Source organism: Choloepus didactylus, chromosome 1 (genome assembly GCF_015220235.1).
Source record: "Choloepus didactylus isolate mChoDid1 chromosome 1, mChoDid1.pri, whole genome shotgun sequence".
Lineage (NCBI taxonomy): Eukaryota > Metazoa > Chordata > Mammalia > Pilosa > Megalonychidae > Choloepus > Choloepus didactylus.
In genome coordinates, this window is record NC_051307.1 from 113,411,076 (window position 1) to 113,433,430 (window position 22,355).

At 36.9% G+C, this 22,355-nt stretch overlaps 1 protein-coding gene across 1 annotated transcript in view; it reads right to left on the reverse strand.

Annotated features, from left to right (window-relative positions):
- Window positions 1–22,355, reverse strand: part of NDUFB5 (NADH:ubiquinone oxidoreductase subunit B5) — a 40,185-nt gene that overhangs the window by 17,586 nt on the left and 244 nt on the right. Inside the window, exon 2 of the mRNA XM_037821737.1 lies at window positions 817–905. Coding sequence (XP_037677665.1) covers window positions 817–905 — 89 coding nt within the window. The remainder of the gene's footprint in view (window positions 1–816; window positions 906–22,355) is intronic.

Below are 22,355 nucleotides of genomic sequence, written 5' to 3' on the forward strand. Positions count from 1 at the left end.
TATGTATTTGACAGTGTTTTCTTATTTTTTGGTTAAAGCAAAGTAACGAAGGTTAGAAATTTTTATATTAAGAAGTATAAAAACATCAGTCATCTCAACCAATGTAGAGGATTTGAGTTGGTCATAGCAAGAAAACTGGGAGTTCAACCAAGGTGATGAAGGGGAACAATAAGCAAAATAGGAGGGCAAGAGAAAGTCTGGAGGATATGGAGAGCTCACAGTGATGCACAGCTTTAGAAAAGTGGCAGAGTGTCTAGACAATCTTCTGTCTTCTAGGTCCTACTTTGCTCTTACAGAACCTTGAGACACAAAGATACCATCGGAACCCTCAATAAATAATATTTTACTCCTAAATTAAGATTGTACTGTAGGTATGCTTCACTCTCCAAAATCAATGTTCTTGTTTTGAGAAGTATTTCAATGAGTTCTTTCGTAATTTAAAGAATAGTTTAGGAAACAAATAATCGTCCCCAAATTAATCAGTCTTCAAAGCATCATACTTTATAAACCTTGTTTTCCTTAGAGCATGGAGCGCAGATTATATATTAAAACCCCATTATCTTGGGAAGAAAACAATGGCTCAAATGTTATCTCCAGTTATCATGAATCATTTTTTTTTGAAGAAGGAAAGGTTAAGTAGTTTAAAGAGATTCAGTAACAAATCAGACCTTACTACACTATCTCAGTATCTTCTGAGGAAAGAAGTATGAATTTACAAAATAAAGTCTTTCATGAAATGAAAGATGTTTTATAAATAGGTAAAAAAATTCCTATGTTTATGCAAAGAGTTTAGTTCAACAAAATTTTTAAACTCACTACTAATTTCAAAAAACGTGCATCATAGAATCCAGAAGGTTTGATGATAAACATTCTTTTCCCATGGTCTCCACTGTGTCGAACAGGAGCTGGAAAGAAAGAAACATGTTTCAGATGTTTGTTCATATAAGAATACTGTGATATTCTGAGATAAGTCAGATCACAATATAAGAAAATATACATGCATAAAGGGCTCTCTGCATAGCCCCACAGTGTCAAGATCTTTATGAATGGCCTGGATGAAGTAAAGATGCATTCTTGACAAGCCCAGTGGTGGACACAAAGCTGCTGCTATGAGACTGGCTAAAGACAGTGATGATAAAATTGGAATCCCAAAAAAGTCTTCATATACATTTACAAAAGGCTGACTCTAAAAGGATTAAATGTAATAAAGTAAATGTAAAAATTCTGTCCAGAAACCACCACCATCCCCACCACCCCCCTCAAAATTTACTTTCCCACAAACTTAAGAAGAACCATTGTTGGGAATGTAACAAAAAAAGACAAAGGTCAATTCAGGCTTTTTTTCCTTTTCTTTTATATCCTTTTTAATTTTTACATTTGTTTGCTCCTTTAGCTATATGTGTGAGCTTTTTTATGTATATATAGCTCTTAATCACTTAGGCAAGTTTTTTTTCATTTTAAAAAATATTTATTTTTAATTGTGATAAAATATACATATTATAAAAACCATTTTAACCATTTTAAGTGGACAATTCTTTGACATTAAGTACACTGACAATATTGTGTAGCTTTCACAGACTATGTTCATCATTCCAAATCAAAACTCAACTCGTTTAGTAATAACTCTCCATTCTAGCCTCCCCCTACCCCTGGTAACCACTCTTCTGCTTTCTGTCTCTATTAACACTTTAAGTGTTTCATATAAGAGATATCATACAGTATTTGTCCTTTTGTGTATGGCTCATTTCACTGAACATCATGTCTGCAAGGTTCATCCATGCTATAGCATGTACCACCACTTCATTTCTTTTTATGGCTGAATAATATTCCAATGTATTTGTATACCACATTTTGTTTATCCATTCATCTGTTGATGGACACTTGGATTACATTCACCTTTGGGCTATTGTGAATAATGCAGCAATGAAAATTGGTGTAAAAATATCCACCCAAGTTCCTGCTTTCAATTCTTTGGTATATACCTAGGAGTGGAATTGCCGGCTCATATAGTAATTCTATATTCAATGTCCCAAGGAAACTCCAAACTGTTTTCCAAGTGAGTACACCATTTTACATTTTCACCAACAATGTACAAGGATTCCTAATTTCTCTGCAGCCTTGCCAACACTTATTTTCATTTTTTAAAAAAATAATAACCATCCTAGTGAGTGCGAAGTGGTATCGCACTGTAGTTTTAATTTGCATTTCTTTATTAACTAATAAATGTTGACCATCTTTTCATACACTTATTGGCCATTTGAATACATTCTTTGGGGAAATATCTATTTGAATCTTATGCCCATTTTTAAAATTTGGTTGCCTTTTTTATTGTTCAGTTGTAGGACTCCTTTATATCTTCTGGATATTAAACCCTTATCTAATATATGATTTGAAACTATTTTCTCCCATTCTGTTGGTTCTTTTCACTTTTTGATAATGTCCTCTGATGCACAAAAGTTTTAAATTTTGATGAGATCAAATTTAGTTGTTCTTTTGTGGTTTAAGACATTTTTTATTATGAAATTCAACAAATACACAGAACAGTGACAAGTTTCAAAGCACAATTCAGCAACAGTCAGAGAGCAAATTTCAAAGAATGTTATGGGTTATAGCTCCACAATTTCAGTTATTTCCTCATTGTGATATATAACATATACACAAAAAGGTGACAATTTTCAAAGCACAATTCAACAAGTGGCCATATAAATAATTTCAAAGAATGTTATAGGCTACATTTCCACAGTTTCAGTTACTTCCCTACTGTGAAATACAAGATATATATACAGAAAGGTGATAACTTTCAAAGCACAGTTCAATGAGTAGCCATAGAGCAAATTTCAAAGAATGTCATGGGCCACAGATCCACCATCTCAGTCATTTCTCTCTAGGTACTACCCTAGCATCCAAAAAAAAAAAAAAAAAAATTTGTCTCTATCTAGATACATAGATAAATACATAAAGATTTGGTATTCATAATCCTTTGTTAAATCCTATCTAGTCTTGTTGCTAACCCTTCCTCTCTCCTCGCTTTCAATCACTTTCTCAATCTTCAGGCATGTCTAAGCAGTGACCCTCCCCCTCAACTTGTTCATATTGAAAAGGGGTGTTGACAGTATGGGGAAGGGGGCTGCATCAGGTTGATGTTCTTAAAGAGGCTATTGCTTCTGGGTTTTAGGACTTGACTGGCATAGGAACACTCTGGTGGATTTAAGTTTCCGAAAAATATACTTAGTGAGTGAAACTTTTATAGGGTCTCAGATAGGAACCTAGGCATTTTGGGACTACTTTGGTTAGGGCTTGGCATCCTGTGGCCATTTGGGATACCTGGCTGGAGCTCACATAAGAGTAACCTCCAGGATAGCCTCTCGACTCTATTTGAAATCTCTTAGCCTTATTTTGTTATGTTTCTTTTCTTGCCTTTTGGTCAAGAAGGCATTTTCAATCACTCGATGCCAAGACAAGGCTCATTCCTTCCTCAATAATTCTTTGCATGTGGATTTCTGGAAGTCCCAGCACTATTTGTTGAGGAAACTACTTTTTCCCCATTGAATGAACTTGACACCCTTGTTGAAAATCAACTGGCTGTAGATGTGTGGATTTTTCTTTAGATTCTCAATTTCATTCCACTGGTCTCTAAGTTTATCTGATTACCTTTATGCCAGTACCACACTGTTTTAATTGCTGTAGCTTTGTATTAAGTTTTGAAGTCAGGAAGTATGAGTCCTCCAACTTGGTTCTTCCTCAAGTCTGTTTTGGATATTCAGGACCCTTTGCAAGTTCACATGAATTTGAGGATCCGCTTTTCCATTTCTGCAAAAAAGTCTCCTGGAATTTTGATAAGGATTGCATTGGATTTGTAAATCAATTCAGGCAGTATTGACATCTTAACAATATTATCTATGAATGTCCATATAGCATCCAATCCATGAACACGGGGTGTCTTTCCATTTACTTAGGTCTTCTAATTTCTTTCTGCAGTGTTTTGTAGTTTTCAGTGTACAATTCTTTCACCTCTTGGTTAAATTTATTCCCAGGCATTTTATTCTTTTAAAAGCTATTGTAAATGTTATTGTTTTCTTCATTTCTTTTTCAGATTGCTCGTTACTGGTGTACACAACCCAACTGACTTCTGCATGTTTATTTTATACCCTGAAACTTTGCTGAATCTGTTCATTAGCTCTAGTAGGTTTCTTGGGGATTCTTTGGGATTTTCAACATATAAGATCATGTCATTCTGCAAGTAGGGATAATTTTAACTTCTTCCTTTCCAATCTAGATGCCTTTTATTTCTTTCTTTTGCCTGCTTTGGCTAAAACTTCCGGTATAACATTGAATAACAGTGGTGACTGTGGATATCTATGCCTTGTTCCTAACCTTAGAGGGAAAGCTTTCTGTCTTTCACCATTGAGTATAATGTTAGCTGTGGGTTTTAGCAAAAATGCCTTTTATCATGTTGAGAAAGTTCCCTTCTATTCCTGGTGGTTGAAGTGTTTTTATCAAGAAAGGATGCTGTATTTTGTCAAATGCCTTTTTTGCATCAATTGAGATGATCATATGGGATTTTTTTCTTCTTCTATTAATGTGGTGTATTACATTGGTTGATTTCCCTATGTTGAATCATCCTTGCATTCCTGAAATATATTCAACTTTGTCATGATGTATAATCCTTTTAATAAACTCTTGGATTCTGTTTGCCAATATTTTGCTGAGGAGTTTGCATCTATATTCATAAGGGATATTCGTCTATAATTTCCTGTTCTTGTGCTGTCTTTATCTGGCTTTGGTATCAACGTAATGTTGGCCTCAAAGAACGAGTGAGGAAGTAACCCCTTCTCTCCCATTTTTTGGAAGAGTTGGAGAAGGATTGGTGTTAAATCTTTAAATGTTTGGGAAAATTCAGCAGTGAAACCATCAAGTCCTGGACTTTTCTTTGTTCAAAGGTTTTGGTTACCACTTCAATATCTTTACTTATTACAGGTCTCTTCAGATTTTCTATTTCTTCTTGTATCAGATTAGATAATTTGTATATTTCTAAGAATTTGTCCACTTCATCTAGGTTTCCTAATTTTTTGGCAAATATTGTTCATATTACCCTCTTACAATCCTTTTTATTTCTCTAAGGTCAGTAGTAATGGCCCAATGTTCATTCTCGATTTTGGTTACTGCATCCTATCTTTTTCGTTGTCAGTCTGGCTAAAGATTTGTCAGTTTTATTGATCATGTCCAAAAACCAGCTTTTGGTTTTGTCTATTGCCTCTATTGTTTTTCTGTTCTGTATTTCATTTATCTCTGACCTAATCTTTACTATTCCCTTCTTCTACTAACTTTAGGTTTAGGTTTTTTTTCTTGTTCTAGTTTCCTTAGGTGTGGAGTTAGATTATTGATTTGTGATCATTCTTTTTTAACGTAGGTATTTAATGTAGCTATAAATCTCCCTCTGAGCACAGCCTTTGCTGAATCCTGCAAGTTTTGGTATACTGTGTTTTTGTTTTCATTTGTCTCAGAATATTTCCTGATTTTCCTTGTGATTTCTTCTTTGACCCAATGGTTGTTTACTATGTGTTGTTTATTTCACATAATTGTAAAATTTCCAGTTTTCCTTTGTTATCGATTTCTAGCTTTATTCCTTATGGTCCAATAAGATACACTGTATGATTTCAATGTTTTTAAATTTATTAAGGTTTTATTTTTGGCCTAACAGTGGTCTATCCTGGAAAATGTTCCATGAGCACTTGAGAAGACTGTGTATTCTGCTATTTTCAGGTATTCTACATACGTCCATTAAGTCTAATTGGTTAATAGTGTTGTTCAAGTCCTCTATTTCCTTATTGATCTGTCAATTATTTAAAGTGGTGTACTGAAGTCTCCAACTATAATTGCAGAACTATCTATTTCTCCCTTTAATTCTGTCAATTTTTACTTTACATATTTTGGGGATCTGTTGTGAGATACAAATATGTTTACAATCATTACATCTTGTTGTTGGACTGAATGTTTTATCAATATATAATATCCTTCTTTGTCTCTTGCAATCTTTTTGACTCAAAGTCTATTTTATTTGACAATGATACAGCCACTGGGCTCTCTTTGTATTAATGTTTGCTTGGAGTATCTTTTTCCACCCTTTTACATTCAATCTCTTTCTGTCTTTATACCTAAAGTGAATTTCCTGTCATGGCACATAGATGGGTCAAACTTTTTTCATCCAATCTGCTAATCTCTATCTTCTAATAGGGGACTTTAATTCACTGACATTTAAGATAACTGAGAAGGAAGGATTTACTTCTGCCATTTAGCCATTTGTTTTCTGGATGTCTTGTATGTTTTTGTCTCTTAGTTACTCCATTACTGCTTTTTTTTTTTTTTTTTTTTTTTTTTTTTGGTATAGTTCCTTTTTTGTAGTGTACTTCCTAAGTGTAAAATAAAAAGTAATGATAAATCTAGGTTTTTGGACATACAGTGCACAAAGGTAAAAGTGGTAACAAGCACTCAAAAATGGCAGGGGGACAGAGGGGTATAGGAAAAGTATACGTGCATGCTATTGAAGTTAAGCTGCTATCAAACCAAATATGATCATTATGTATTTAGGATGGTAAATTTTAACCCTATGGTAACCACAAAGAATACAGATGAAAACAGATAGAAATGAGAAGGCATGCAGTATGGTACAACACAAAAGCAAATAAATAAAAAAGTAGGCTTTAATGGAAGTGAGGGACAAAGATGGTGTAATTCTTACAAAGGCTAAATAGCAAAATGGCAGAAAAAAAGTCCTGAGTTATCAGTAGTAAAAGATGGAAAAAATATACCATACAAGTAGGAGCCAGAAGACAGTTGGAGTGGCTACACCAATATCAGATAAAATACACTTTAAGTCAAAAACAGTTACTAGGGACAAAGAAGGTCATTATATATTAATAAAGGGAACAGTTCAACAGCAAGATGTAACAACTATAAACACATATGCACCAAAATATATGAAGCAAAGATGATGGATTTGAAGGGAGAATTGACAGTTCTACATTAATAGTAGGAGACTTTAACACATCACTCTCAATAATGGATAGAACAACTAGTCAGAATATCAATAAGGAAGTACAGGACTTGAATGATACACTAAACCAATGATACCTTAGAGACATATATGAAACACTGCACCCAACAAAAACAATATACATTCTTCTCAAGTGCACATGGATCCTTTCTCCAGGATAGGGTTACAAAACAAGTCTCAATAAATTAAAAAATATTGAAATCATACAATGTATATTCTCCAACCAAACAGAATAAAACTAAAAATCAGTAAGAGGGAGAAATGGAAAATTCACAAAGATGTGGAAATTAAACAACATACTCTTAAATAAGTAACGGATTAAGGAGAAAATCAGAAGTGAAATTAGGAAATTATCTTGAAGCAAATGAAAATGAAAATACAACATACCAAAACTTATGGGATGGAGTGAAGGCAGTGCTAAGAGGGAAATTTATAGCTCTAATCACTTACATTAAAAAAGAAGAAATGATTCATATCGGAGACCTAACCACAAAACTAGAAGAACTAGAAAAAAAAGAGTAAACCAAACCCAAAGTAAGCAGAAGGAAGGAAATAACAAAGATCAGAACAGAGATAAAATAGGAAAAAAAATAGGATGAACAAAATCAAAAGTTGGTTTCTTTGAAAAGGTCAATAAAATCAACAAAACTTTAGCTAGACTGACAATGAAAAAAAGGATACAAATAACAAAAATCAGAAATGAAAAGGGGGATGGTACTACTAACTCCATTGAAATAAAAAATGACTATGAGGATGCTATGAACAATTGCATGCCAATAAATTAGATAACCTAGATGAAATGGACAAAAATTCTTAGTAACAAAATACCTACATTGACTGAAGAAGAAACACAATATCTTAACAAACCAATTACTAGTAAAGAGATGGAATCAGTAATAAAACCTTCCAAGACAGAAAGGTCCAGGACGAGATGGTTTTACAGGGGGATTCTACCATCATTCCAAGAAAACTTAATTCTAGTTCTGATAAATATGTCCAAAAAATAGAAGAGCATGGAACACTTCACGCATTCTATGAGGCCAACACTATCCTCATACCAAAGCCAAAGGTACCATAGGAAAAGAAAACTACAGACCAATATCTCTCATGAATATGAGATACTTAACAGAATATTGCAAACCAAGTCCAACAGCATATTAAAAGAATTAAACAGCATGATCAAGTGTTATTTATTCCTGGTATGCAAGGTTGGTTTAACGTAAGAAAATAAATTAATGTAATACCCCACATTAACAGAATGAAGAGAAAAAAAAACTGAGACAGAAAAGGCATTTGACAAAATATAGCAACCTCTCTTAATAAAAACACTTAGGACACCAGAAATAGGAGGTAATTTCCTCAACATGAGAAAGGGCATATATGAAAAGCCCATAAAATTCTACTTCATGGTGAAAGACTGAAAGCTTTCCCTCTTAATCCTACTTAATGGTGAAAGACTGAAAGCTTTCCCTCTAAGATCAGGAACAAGAGAAGCCCACTGTCATCACTGTTATTCAACATTGTACTAGAATTTCTTGCCAGAGCAATTAGGCTAGTAAAAGAAATAAAAGGTATCCAAATTGGAAAGGAAGAAGTAAAACTTTCCCTATTTGCAGATGATATGATCCTATATAGGAAAAATCCTGAAAAATCCACAACAAAACTCTTAGAGCTAACAGATGAATTCAGCAAAATGACAGGATGCAAGATCAACACCCCAAAATCAGTAGTGTTTCTATACACAAGCAATGAACAACCAGAAGAAGGAAATCAAGAAAAAAAAAAAAATCCATTCACAATAGCAACTAAAAGAATCAAGTATCTAGGAATAAATCAAATATCTAGGATGTAAAGGACTTGCACACAGAACACTACAAAACATTATTAAAAGAAATCAGAGAAGACCTAAATAAATGGAAGGATATTCTGTGTTCATGGTTTGGAAGACTAAATATCATTAAGATGTCAATAATACCCAAAGCAATTTATAGACTCAATGCAATCCCAATCAAAATTCCAACAATTTTCTTTGCAGAAATGGAAGATCCAATCATCAAATTTATATGGAAGGGAAAGGGGCCCCAAATAACTAGAGCCATCTTGAAAAAAAAGAATGGAGTCGGAAGACTCAGATTTCCTGATCCTAAAATTTATTACAAAGCCACAGTAATCAAAATAGCATGGTACTGGCACAAGGACAGACATAGAGACCAGTGGAATAGAACTGAGCGCTCAGGAATCAACTCTCACATTCACAGCCAACGGATTTTTTTAAAATTCAGTTTTATTGAGATATATTTGCATACCATACAATCATTCATGGTGTACAATCAACTGTTCACAGTACCATCATATAGTTGTGCAATCATCACCCCTATCTATTTTTGAACACTTTCCTTACACCAGAAAGAATCAGAATAAGAATAAAATATAAAAGTAGTACTGTGAACAATTGATTGTATGCTTTGTATGACTGCATGGCATGTGAATATATATCAATAAAATTGAATTTAAAAAAAAGTAAAAAAGAACACCTAAATCATCCCCCCCATCCCATTCTATTTTTCATCTCGTTTTTGTCCCCATTTTTCTACTCATCCATCCATACACTGGATAAAGGGACTGCAATCCACAAGGTTTTTACAATCACACTGTCACCCCTTGTAAGCTACATTGTTATACAATCGTCTTCAAGAGTCCAGGCTATTGGGTTGGAGTTTGATAGTTTCAGGTATTTACTTCTAGCTATTCCAATATATTAAAACCTAAAAAGTATTATCTATACAATATATAAGAATGTCCACCAGAGTGACCTCTTGACTCCAATTTGAAATCTCTCAGCCACTGAAGCTTTATATCGTTTCATTTAGCATCCCCCTTTTGGTCAAGAAGATGTTCTCAAACCCATGATGCCAAGTCCAGATTCATCCCCGGGAGGCATACCCTGCGTTGCCAGGGAGATTTACACCTCAGGAGTCAGGTCCCTCGTAGCGGGCAGGGCAGCAACATCACCCACCAAGGTACAACCGATTTTTTTTTAATTCATTTTATTGAGATATATTCACATACCATGCAGTCATACAAAACAAATCATACATTCGATTGTTCACAGTACCATTACATAGTTGTGCATTCATCCCCAAAATCAATCCCGTGTTGACACCTTCATTACCACACACACAAAAAGAACAAGAATAATAATTAAAGTGAAAAAGAGCAACTAAAGTAAAAATGAACACTGGGTGCCTTTGTTTGTTTTTTTCCTTCCCCCATTTTTGTACTCATCCATCCATAAACTAGACAAAGGGGAGTGTGGTCCATATGGCTTTCCCAATCCATTGTCACCCCTCATAAGCTACATTTTTATACAATCGTCTTCAAGATTCATGGGTTGTCGTTTGATAGTTTCAGGTATCTACTGCCAGCTACCTCAATTCATTAGAGCCTAAAAAGGGTTGTCTATATTGTGCATAAGAGTGCCCACCAGGAGAGAAACCAAGATGGCGGCTAGGAGAGACAGAGCTAAGGAACACCTCCATGGAAAACACTAGTTAAGGACCAGATAGTGACCCAGAATACCGGTTACAGTGATGTGCCAGCTGGACGAGATCTGCTAGTTCCCAGGGGCTGTATATTTGGTGAAACTGGGAGTCTGCATTCTGAAACGAGTGAGTAAGCTGGCCAGAAGTCCCGCAGCCGCGCAGCAATCTGGGGAAGCCAGGGTTTGGCGTCTGGAGAACGACAGACTCTTTTAATAAAAAAAAGGGAAAAACCCAGGAGCGGCTGCAGGTGTGATCATGGGAACCACACAGTAAAACATAGCAAGAGGGGGCTGGGCTGGCCTCTTGGTGTCTGGCCTGGAGGATAGTCCGCTGTAGATATCCCTGGGGCCGGGGGAATGGAGGAAGAGCCAGAAGTTGAATGAAACCCCGCGGCTAGCAGCTCACTCCTGGGAGGGCTGGATAAACTTCTGCCTGGGGCCATGCCCATAGCCCAGAGCCCCGCCAGTTGTCCCGGAGCTGGGAAGGAGGAACTGTGCGAGGAGGGCGTGTGGAGATGCCCTGTTCGACCATTTCTGCATCAGGCTGAAAGCGAGCCAACTAGGCCCGGCGGCCCAGGGCTTCCCCTGAGGGACGGCGCACACTGGTGACATAGCACGGCATTCCCTCAGCAGAGGTCCTGGAGGATCGTGGCTGGGTGGGGGGACCCGCTCAGAGATCCCAGGGACACTATGCCAAGTCCGGTGGTTTGTGGGACAGCAAGAGAGACGGGCTGGGGCTGAAATGAAATGAAGGCTTGGACTCTTGTGGCGGCCTTGAATCTCCGGGAACTGGGGGGATTTGAATAATGACGCTGTCCTTCCTCCCTGGCCACCCGTACAAGCGCCCCGCATTCAGGGCGGACAGCTCCAGCAACACACCCAGGCTGAGTTCTCTGGCTGGACCCCACAAGAATCATTTCCCCACACACCACAGGGACAAGGTGGAGAACTGACTTGAGAGGTATAGGTGACTCACAGACGCCATCTGCTGGTTAGAGAAAGTGTATGTCACTAGTGTTTCTGAAAAATTAGATAGGTTTTTTTTACAAATTAAAAGAACCCTGTCGAGCAGAGCAAATACCAAGAGGCCAAAAACAACAGAAAATCTCAATGCATACGATAAAACCAGATGATATGGAGAATCCAACTCCAAACACACAAATAAAGTTATAAGAAGAAACAAAGTTCCTCGCAGAATTAATCAAAGAACTACAATCAAGGAATGAAAACATGGCAAAGGATTTAAAGTACATCAAGAAGACCATGGTCCAGGATATAAGCAACATAAAGAAGACCCTAGAAGAGCATAAAGAAGACATTGCAAAAGTAAATAAAAAAATAAAAGATCTTATGGAAATTAAAGGAACTGTTGGCCAAATTAAAAAGACTCTGGATATTCACAATACAAGATTAGAGGAAGTTGAACAACATCTCAGTGTCCTAGAAGTCCACAGAACAGAAAATGAAAGAACAAAAGAAAGAATGGAGAAAAAAATTGAAAAAATCGAAATGAATCTCAGGGATAAGATAGATAAAATAAAACGCCCAAACTTAAAACTCATTGGTGTCCCAGAAGGGGAAGAGAAGGGTAAAGGTCTAAAAAGAGTATTCAAAGAAATTGTTGGGGAAAACTTTCCCAACCTTCTACACAATATAAATACACAAAGCATAAATGCCCAGCGAATTTAGAATAAATCCAAATAAATGCCCAGCGAATTTAGAATAAATCCAAATAAACCCACTCCAAGACATATTCCAAGCAGACCCTCAAATACTGAAGAGAAGGAGCAAGTTCTGAAAGCAGCAAGAGAAAAGCAATTCACCACATACAAAGGAAACAACATAAGACTAAGTTGTGACTACTCAGCAGCCACCATGGAGGCAAGAAGGCAGTGGCATGACATATTTAAAATTCTGAGAGAGAAAAATTTCCAACCAAGAATACTTTATCCAGCAAAACTCTCCTTCAAATTTGAGGGAGAGCTTAAATTTTTCACAGATAAACAAATGCTGAGAGACTTTGCCAATAAAAGACCTGCCCTACTAAAGATTCTAAAGGGAGCCCTACCAACAGAGAAACAAAGAAAGGAGAAAGAGATAAAGAGAATTTTAACAGACATATATAGTACCTTACATCCCACAGCACCAGGACACTCATTTTTCTCCAGTGATCACTGATCTTTCTCCAGAAGGGACCATAAGCTGGGACATAAAACAAGCCTCAAGAAATTAAAAAAAAAAAAAATTGAATATACTCAAAGCACATTCTCCAACTACAATGGAATACAAATAGAACTCAATAATTTTTGAACTGTAACTCCACTATTTACTTCCTACATGATATAAATTACACAAACCCTAATGACAAATCAGTGGTTTTGAACTCAATGTAAAATATGTAATTTTAGACAACTATATAAAGGTAGGGGAATGGAGGAGTATAGGAACATAGTTTATGTGTCCTATTGAAGTGAAGGTGGTATCAAAGAAAAACAAGATTGATAGGGATTTAAGAGGTTAATTTTAACCTCCACAGCAAACACAAAGAAATTATCAGAGAATACAACCATAGAAATGAAATGTAGAGTTTGGGTTAAGAGAAATGGGGGAAGGGGCAATGGGGAGTTAAGAAATGAGGATGGAGTTGCTGTTTGAGGTGAAGGGAAATTTCTAGTAATGGATGGTGGGAAAGAGCATTACAACATTCTAAAGGTGATTAATCCCACTAATGGAAGGCTAGGGAGGGGATGGAATGGGAAGATTTAGGCTGTATATATGTTTCCACAACTGAAAAAAAAAAAAAAAGACAGTCTAAATAGATGATGATTGAATGTCAAGGATGAACTTGGATGGAATTGGAGGATAGAGGACAGGTGGCTCAAAGGGACACATTTGAGACATAAGGTAAAGAAAATATAGAATGTAAGCTTTGTATCATTGTTGAATCTCTTGTACTTCGTAGCTGCGCTTAATGGGATTGCATAAAAGAATGTTCTTGTTCATGGGAACTGTATATGTGAATTATAGTGTATGTTCAAGGAAGTGTGCAGCTAGCTCTCATATGTTCAGAAGACAGCAATAGATGATGGATGATAGACAGGAAGGGAGGGAAAGAAATAGTGATGTGACAGCATGTTAAGGTTGGTGGAATGAGCTATCGGGGGAGAGGGGTTAGGGTATGATGGAATTCTTTGTATGGGGTTAGTATTGTTTTTGCAACTGTTCCTATAACTTTGAATTTATTTCAAAATAAAATTAAAAAAAAACAAAAAAAAAAAGAGTGCCCACCAGAGTGACATCTCGGCTCCTTTTGGAATCTCTGGCACTGAAGCTTATTTCATTTCCTTTCACTTCCCCCTTGCCAACTGATTTTTGACAAGGTGGCAAAGACCACTCAACTGGAAAAGAATAGCCTCTTCGAGAAAAGGGGCTGGGAAAACTGGATCTCCATTTGCCAAAAAAAAAAAAAAAAAAAAAAAAAAGGAGGACCCCCCCCCCCGTGTCACACCATATATAAAAATCAACTCAAAATGGTTCAGACTTTAATATAAGAGCTAGAACTATCAAACTCCTAGAAGAAAACATAGGGAAGCATCTTCAGAACTTTGTGTTGGGCAATAGTTTCTTAGACTTTACACCCAAAGCACAAGCAACAAAAGAAAAAGTACATCAATAGGACCTCCTCAAAATTAAAAACATTTGTTCTTCAAAGGACTTTATCTTGAAAGTAAACCAATAACCTATACAATGAGAGAAAATATTTGGAAACCACATATCTTGCAAAGGACTAATATCCAGAATATATAACAAAATCCTTCAACTTAACAACAAAAAGGTAAACAACCCCATTAATAAATGGGCAAAAGACTTGAATAGCTATATCTCCAAAGAAAATATACAAATGTCCAGAAAGCACAAGAAAAGATGCTCAACATCATTAGCCATCAGGACAATGAAAATCAGTGATATAACATTTCACACTCATTAGAACAGCTGCTATTAAAAACAGAAAAATAAGCGTTGGAGGGGATGTGGAGAAACAGGAACACTCATTCATTGCTAGTAGCAATGTAAAACAGTGCAGCCACTCTGGAAGACAGTTTGGCAGTTCCTCAGAAAGCTAAGTATAGAATTATCACATGACCTGTCATTCCCACCACTAGGGAATGACAATTCAATTTCATTTATTCAATTATTGAATACAGGGACCTGAACAGATAGTTGCACACTCATGTTTTCATAGCAGCATTATACATAATTGCCAAAAGATGGAAGCTATCCAAGTGTCTATCAACCAATGAACAGATAAATAAAATGTGGTATATACATACAATGGAATATTATTCAGCCATAAAAAAGAAGGAAGTCATGATATAGGCTACGACATGAACGCTGAAGACATGATGTTGAGTGAAATGAGCCAGACACAAAAGTACAAATATTATATGATCTCGCTGATTTGAAACAATTAGAATAAGAAAACTCATAGTCAGAAGCTAGAATATAGGTTACAAGAATCCTGTATTTTATGTATGATTGTTCTATAAACCTACAACTTCTCTAATAAAAAATATTTAAATACACTTTAAAAAGTAAAAAAAATATATATATTACATAACACTAAACTCTGTTCAGATGCTCTGAGCTCTCATGATTTGTTACTGATGTAGGAGGGCCACTTACTTACAATCTAAAAATCTGGTGGTAAAAATTGCTTATAACCAGGATTTCTGTCAGGATTTCTAGAACTCAGAAAGATACTCCTGCCACCAAAATTGGGGTCTTCCACCAATCTAAGGCCAGGAATTTCTCATTTAGGTATTCAATAATTACTTAGGCCTAAGGCTTCAATAGCCAATTTTGTTTTTCAGTTTTTATTGAGATTTTTCACATACCATACAACTATTCAAAGATCCAAAGTGTATAATCAGTTGCCCATGATACCATCACACAGCTATGCATCATCACCAAAATTAATTTTTTTTCCAATTTTTAGAACATTTCCATTACTCCAGAAAAGAAATAAAGACAAAAAAAGGAAACTCAAATCCTCCCATACCCCTAAACACCACCCCCCTCCATTACTGATTCATAGTTTTGGTATAGTACATTTGTTACTGTTGATGAAAGAATGTTAAAATACTACAATCTGTAGTATATAGTTTGCAATAGGTATATATTTTTTCCTATATGCCCCTCTATTATTACTGTGCTGGTTTGAATGTATTATGTCCCCCAAAACGCCATTATCTTTGATATAATCTTGGATGGGTAGATGTATCAGTGTTGATTAGATTGTAACTCTTAGAGTGTTTCTGCGGAGATGCACCCCCATCCAACTGCGGGTGATGACTCTGATTGGATAATTTCCATGGAGGTTTTACCCCACCCATTTAGGGTGGGTCTAAATTAAATCACTGGAGCCATATAAATGAGCTGACAAATAGAAGGAACTCAGTGCAGCTGAGAGTGACATTTTGAAGACGAGCTACAGCCAAAAGGGACACTTTGAAGAACACACTGGAACTGAGAGAAGAGCTTCAGCTTACAGAGACATTTTGGAGATGGCCTTTGAAAGCAGACTTTTGCTCCAGTGAAGCTAAGAGAGGACAAATGCTCGAAGAGCAACTAAGAGTGACATTTTTGAGAAGCTGAAGCCTAGAGAGGAACATCCTGGGAGAAAGCCATTTTGAAACCAGAACTTGGAGCAGATGCCAGCCACATGCCTTCCCAGCTAACAGAGGTTTTTCCAGACACCATTGGCCATCCTCCAGTGAAGGTACCCGATTGCTGATGTGTTACCTCGGACACTTTATGGCCTTAAGACTGTAACTGTGTAACCAAATAATCCCCTTTTATAAAAGCCAATCGATTTCAGGTGTTTTGCATTCCAACAGCATTAGCAAACTAGAGCAATTACCTTCTAGTTATAGTGTCATACATTTGTTCTAGTTCATGAGAGGGATTTCTAATATTTGTACAGTTAATCATGGGCATTGTCCACCAAAAGATTCACTGTTTTATACATTCCCATCTTTTAATCTAGAACTTTCCTTCTGGTGACATACATGACTCTGAACTCGCCCTTTCCACCACCTTCACACACCATTCAGCACTATTAATTATTCTCACAACGTGCTACTATCACCTTTATCCATTTCTGAACATTTAAGTTCACCCTAGTTGAACATTCTGCTTATAATAAGCAACGGCTCCCCAACTCTTTAGCTTTGTTCTATATCCTATTAACTTACATTTCGTGTCTATGAGTTCACGTATTATAATTAGTTCATATCAGTGAGACCCTGCAATATTTGTCCTTATGTGTCTGTCTGATTTCACTCAATATAGTGCACTCAAGGTTTCTTCATCAACCCATTTTTTTAAGATGGGTTTGTTAACACACCATACATTCCGTCCTAAACAAACAATTGTTGGTTCCCCGTATAGTTACATATTTATGTATTCAGCATCATTGTCACTATCTATATAACATCTCCATTTCTTCCACAAAGAAGAAAGAAGAGTCAAAGAAGGTAGACAAACAAAAGAAAAAGAAAAAAGAGAGAAAAAAACATGACAGCTAGAAAGCAACAAAAGGAAAGATAGCATTAAATTAAAGTAGAATAAAGAGTAGGACAACATCACCAATTCCAGGAGTCCCATACCCTTCCCCTATGCCCCCACCATATGCATTTAGGTTTGGTATATTGCCTTTGTTATATTAAAGGAAGCATAATACAATATTTCTGTTAATTATAGTCTCTAGTTTGCATTGATTGTATTTCCTCCCCTAACCCACCCTATTATTAACACCTTGCAATGTTGACATTCATTTGTTCTACCTCAAGTAAAAACATATTTGTAACTTTTATTACAATTGTTGAGCACCACAGGTTTCACTGAATTACATAGTCACAGCCTTTATCTTGCATCTTTCGTTCTGGTGTTCCACATACTCCTAACCTTCCTCTTTTAACCATACTCATAGTTATCTTTGTTCAGTGTACTCACATTGCTGTGCTACTGTCTCCCAAAATTGTTTTCTAAAACCTCTTATGCCTGTCTTTTCCTTTCTATCTGCAGTGCTTCCTTTAGAGTTTCCTGTAGAGCAGTGTCTTGTTCACAAACTCGGTCACTGTCTGTTTGTCAGAGAATATTTTAAGCTCTACCTCATATTTGAAGGACAGTTTTGCCAGATATAGGATTCTTGGTTGGTGTTTTTTCTCTTTTAGTATCTTAAATATATCACACAACTTCCTTCTTGCCTCCATGGTTTCTACTGAGAAATCTGCACATAATCTTATCAAGCTTCCTTTGTCTGTGATGGATCACTTTTCTCTTGCTGCTTTGAGGATTCTCTCTTTGCCTTTGATATTTGATCATCTGATTATTGTCTTGGCATAGGCCTATTGAGATCTATTCTGTTTGGGGTATGCTGTGCTTCTTGGATCTGTAATTTTATGTCTTTCATAAGAGACAGGAAATTTTCGTTGATTGTTTTCTCTATTATTGCTTCTGCCCCTTTTCCCTTCTCTCCTTCTTCTGGGACACCAATGACACATACATTCCTGCATTTCATTTTGTCCTTAAGTTCCCAGAGACATTGTTCATATTTTCCCATTCTTTTCTCTGTCTGTTTTTTGTGTGTAGGCTTTCAGGTGCATTGTTCTTCAGCTCCTGAGTGTTTTCTTCTACCTCTTGAGATCTGCTGTTGTATGTTTCCATTGTGTCTTTCATCTCTTGTGTTGTGCCTTTCATTTCCATAGATTCTGCCAGTTATTTTTTTGAACTTTCGATTTCTACCTTATGCACATCCAGTGTTTCCATTATATGCTTCATCTCTTTCGCCATATCTCCCCTAAACTTTTTGAATTGATTTAATATTAGTTGTTTAAATTCCTGTGTCTCAGTTGAAGTGTAAGTTTTTCTTTTGACTGGGCCATGACTTCATTTTTCTTAGTGTACGTTGTGGTTTTCTGTTGTCTAGGCATCTGATTTCCTTGGTTACCCCAATCAGGTTTCCCAGACCAGAACAGGCTCAGGTCTCAGGAGGCAATAGTATCACGTCTCCCTGAGGGTGTGTCTCAGAAGATTGGTACACCCTCTGAGGCCTCAAGTCACTGTGTTTTTCTGCCCAGCATGTGGCGCCTGTCGGCCTGTAGCTCCCGACTGGTGTAAGGAGGTGTGGCCCATGGCTGTTTTCCCCCAGGCTCTGGGCACTGGTTCTCAATGGAAGGTGGGTAGTAGAGCTTGGCACCACCTTCTTCCTCTTAGGGAAAATGCACCCTCTAGGGAGAGGTCATTTACATTTCAATACTCTCTCTGCCTGTGGCATCTCCACCCTTGTCTGGGTCAGAGCGCTGGGAACTGAAAATGGCTGAGCCTTTCTCCACTGAGCCGAAAAAGGGACAGAGAGTCCCCTTCAGGGCCAGTGCGCCGCCACCCCCCGGCTCTCCAAGATCAGTCGTCACCAAAAGCTACTGTCTGCTTGTTGGGGATTCGTGTCTTGTATTGAGCAGTCCACGTTTGTTAAAACTCCAGGTGGAGCTCAGCTGAGCTATACTACTTGCTCTGAGAATGCTGCTCTCTAGCACCACAAGGCTTTGCAGTTCAGGCTGTGGGGGGAGGGGGCTTCCGGCTTGGGTCCGCAGTTTTTACTTACAGATTTTATGCTGTGATCTTGGGCATTCCTCCCAATTCAGGTTGGTATATGATGAGTGGACAGTCACATTTGTCCCCTCACAGTTATTCCAGATTATTTACTGGTTGTTCCTGGTAGTTTATTAGTTGTTCCAGAGGGACAAACTAGCTTCCACTCCTCTCTATGCCGCCATTTTCTTCTGTTTCTAATAACCAATTTTTTAAAATGCAAATAGCCTTGAGAAATTTACTGAGTCCTTGATTGTGATTTTTGTGAGAATCAAACGAGACAGGAACTTTTTGTGTCTCAAGCACAACAGTTCAAAATTGTTCATTTTCTGTCCTTCATTCACAAGCTGCTACTAGTTAATGGCACTACCACTTCAATTATTCAGGCTAAAAATCTCAGTCATCTTCCTTGCACCTACCCCTCATTCATCAGTTGTAAAGGCCTGTTGATTCTAAAATTTATACTATCCATTTTTCTCCCATGCCCTCATTACCCCATTGGCTTAAGTAATTAACATCCTTTATAAGCTATCCAGTATTCAGAAGTATCTTCCTAAAACACACAACTAATGTTGCTGCTCTGCTAAAACACCATCTGTGATGCCTACAAAATAAAGTTAAGATACTTTGGCTTCATATTCAGCCCCTCTTCACTTCCAATTTGGTCGTATCCTCCCATTTTTAGTCTTTCCTCAACACCTACTTATCCCCTGAACCTCATAACCAAACATATCAAAAAACTCTTCCTTTACTTTTCTCTTTATTTTTCATCTGTTAAAACTATTCCCATAATCCAGTGCAAATGCCGTATCTACCATGTATGAATTAACTCCTGGCTTAGTTTTCCAACTGCTAAAAGAAATACTATATGATGGGTTGGCTTAAACAGTGAAAATTTATTGGCTTACAGTTTTGAGGCTAGGAGAGAAATCCAAAACTGAAGCATCAGCAAGGTGATGATTTCTCCCCAAAAACTGTGGTTCTGAGGCTTTCTGCAGTCACATAGTTCAATTCCCAACAACTCCACAACACTTTGTTTATATATCCATTTTAACACTTTTTTTTTAAACCATAATTTGCACACATCAGTGTTCCCCATTAAATTAGAGTTCCTTGCAGCTGAAGGGAGAACTTAAACTTATCTTTGGAATCTCTTGATATCTGATATTTAATAAATAATTTAATCAAATAGAGTATCTTTATCTGCTTATTTTCTGAAAAACGTTTTCACCAAGGATGAATGAAGATAGCACCACAGCATTACACATTTTTAAAAGGTATGGCCATAGGGGCCTAAAGAAGGCTAATACCAGGTGCTGTAAACCTTTCCCACTTTACGGGCATTAGCCCATCCATTCTTCACCTTGAGGCAGGTTCCAATTACTACCCTCTTTTTTTAATAGGTGAGGAAATATACATTCCTAATGATTAACCAAATTCCTTTCACTTAACTTTCAAGATGTGAAGACCCAAGTCACACAGCCACTAAGTTCTGGAGCCAGGATTTGAACCTAGGCAGTCTAGCTCCAAAGAAAACAAAACAAGAAAGCCAAGATTCCCTACTCTACTGGAGGTTACATTCTATTAGGGGCAGACAAACAATATAATAGATTAAAACCTTTCATTCCACAGTGAAAGCTAAGGCTTCACATCCAAAAAATACCTTTGAAAGCAGACACACATAGCTGAAACAGTAATCCTCAGTATAAATAGCTATTAGATCCCTTCCTGCTCCCAGTAGAAAGGGCTTAGAGTACCTGTTAGCAATCTTCATAAAATTGTAAGAATGGGGAAGAGTGTAGAAAGTGGAAGTGGGAATGAAATTTTGCCTCAGTTTATCTCCAGTTAGACTTGATTATAAATATTAGCCAGGGAGAGGTGGTTTGTAATCAGAAATAGATTACAAAGGTATTTTATCAAGAAATGTTAGTTCAGGTAATTTTGTAACATGTTCAATTTCCTGCTGGAAATTTGTTGAATACCACTGGTCCTTTCCATCTTTTCCAACAATTTCTTATGCATACTGCTTCATCATGTGAAACAGCATAACTCAAATTAAATTGGAAGAAGAGATGAGGGATAAGATAGAAAAAGGTATCTTGAGGTTGGACAGAAATTTTGGGCTTCAGGGTAAAAGTTTCAACACCTCTCTACCTACATGAATCACACAGGGTTAAGCAGCTTACAGCATATCCTTCATCAAGAGGATTAAATCAATCAATTCATTTAAAGTCCTAGAAGGTGCCTGGCACATTGTAAGTGCTCATTAAGTAAATCTGTTGGGTGCTATAGTATTATTATTATTATTAAATTTATACAGTGGTGCATTATTTTTGTAATAATTGAGTCTCAGTTTCCCCATCTATAAAATGTGCAAAGAACACTGTACCTACTTTGCAGTTTTTAATAAAATAATATAGATTGAATACAAAGTGTTTGATGCACCACTATTATAATTATTCATATCCCATATTCATGCAACCATAGTCTCCAGGAGGCTGCAAATAGCCCTCCTAGAGCCACTCTGTGACTTTACTGGGACCAAAGTACTTTTGCCTTCGTGCCTTCCTCCATAAAAAGATATCAAAATCTGTATTTTATGACTGTGGTGGTATAAAACGAATACTCTTTAGGCTGGATTCAGGATCACATGTCCATTTTCTTCTGATTTTAAAAGAAATTAACTTTAAAATATTTCCGTAGCTCCCTAAAATCATCACGGCCCCTAAAGGAACTGTGCCTACTGTGCCTCTCTACTTTTCTACACAGTATTTAGCATGAGTGGGCTCCTCAGCAACATGACTTCCCACCTTGTGGGACTAGAATTTACTGCAGGTGGAACGTACAAAAAATTTGGTGTCTGAGAGACGTGGGTCTCAGCTCTGTACCTTTCTAGCCTCAGGTTCATTTGCAAATTAGCACCAATCCGGATGATGAATGGCAAAAGTGTTTTAAAAGTGCTCATTTAAGTGCGATCGATCTAATTACGTCCGAAAAACCTTCAATCTCTTCACCAGCTACTGCTCTCAAGCCCCAAGCCCTCAATTTCTCCTAGTTCCCTCCGCACCCCACCAAGGTCACCGTAGAGAGTCCTCTCCTTCTCTTATC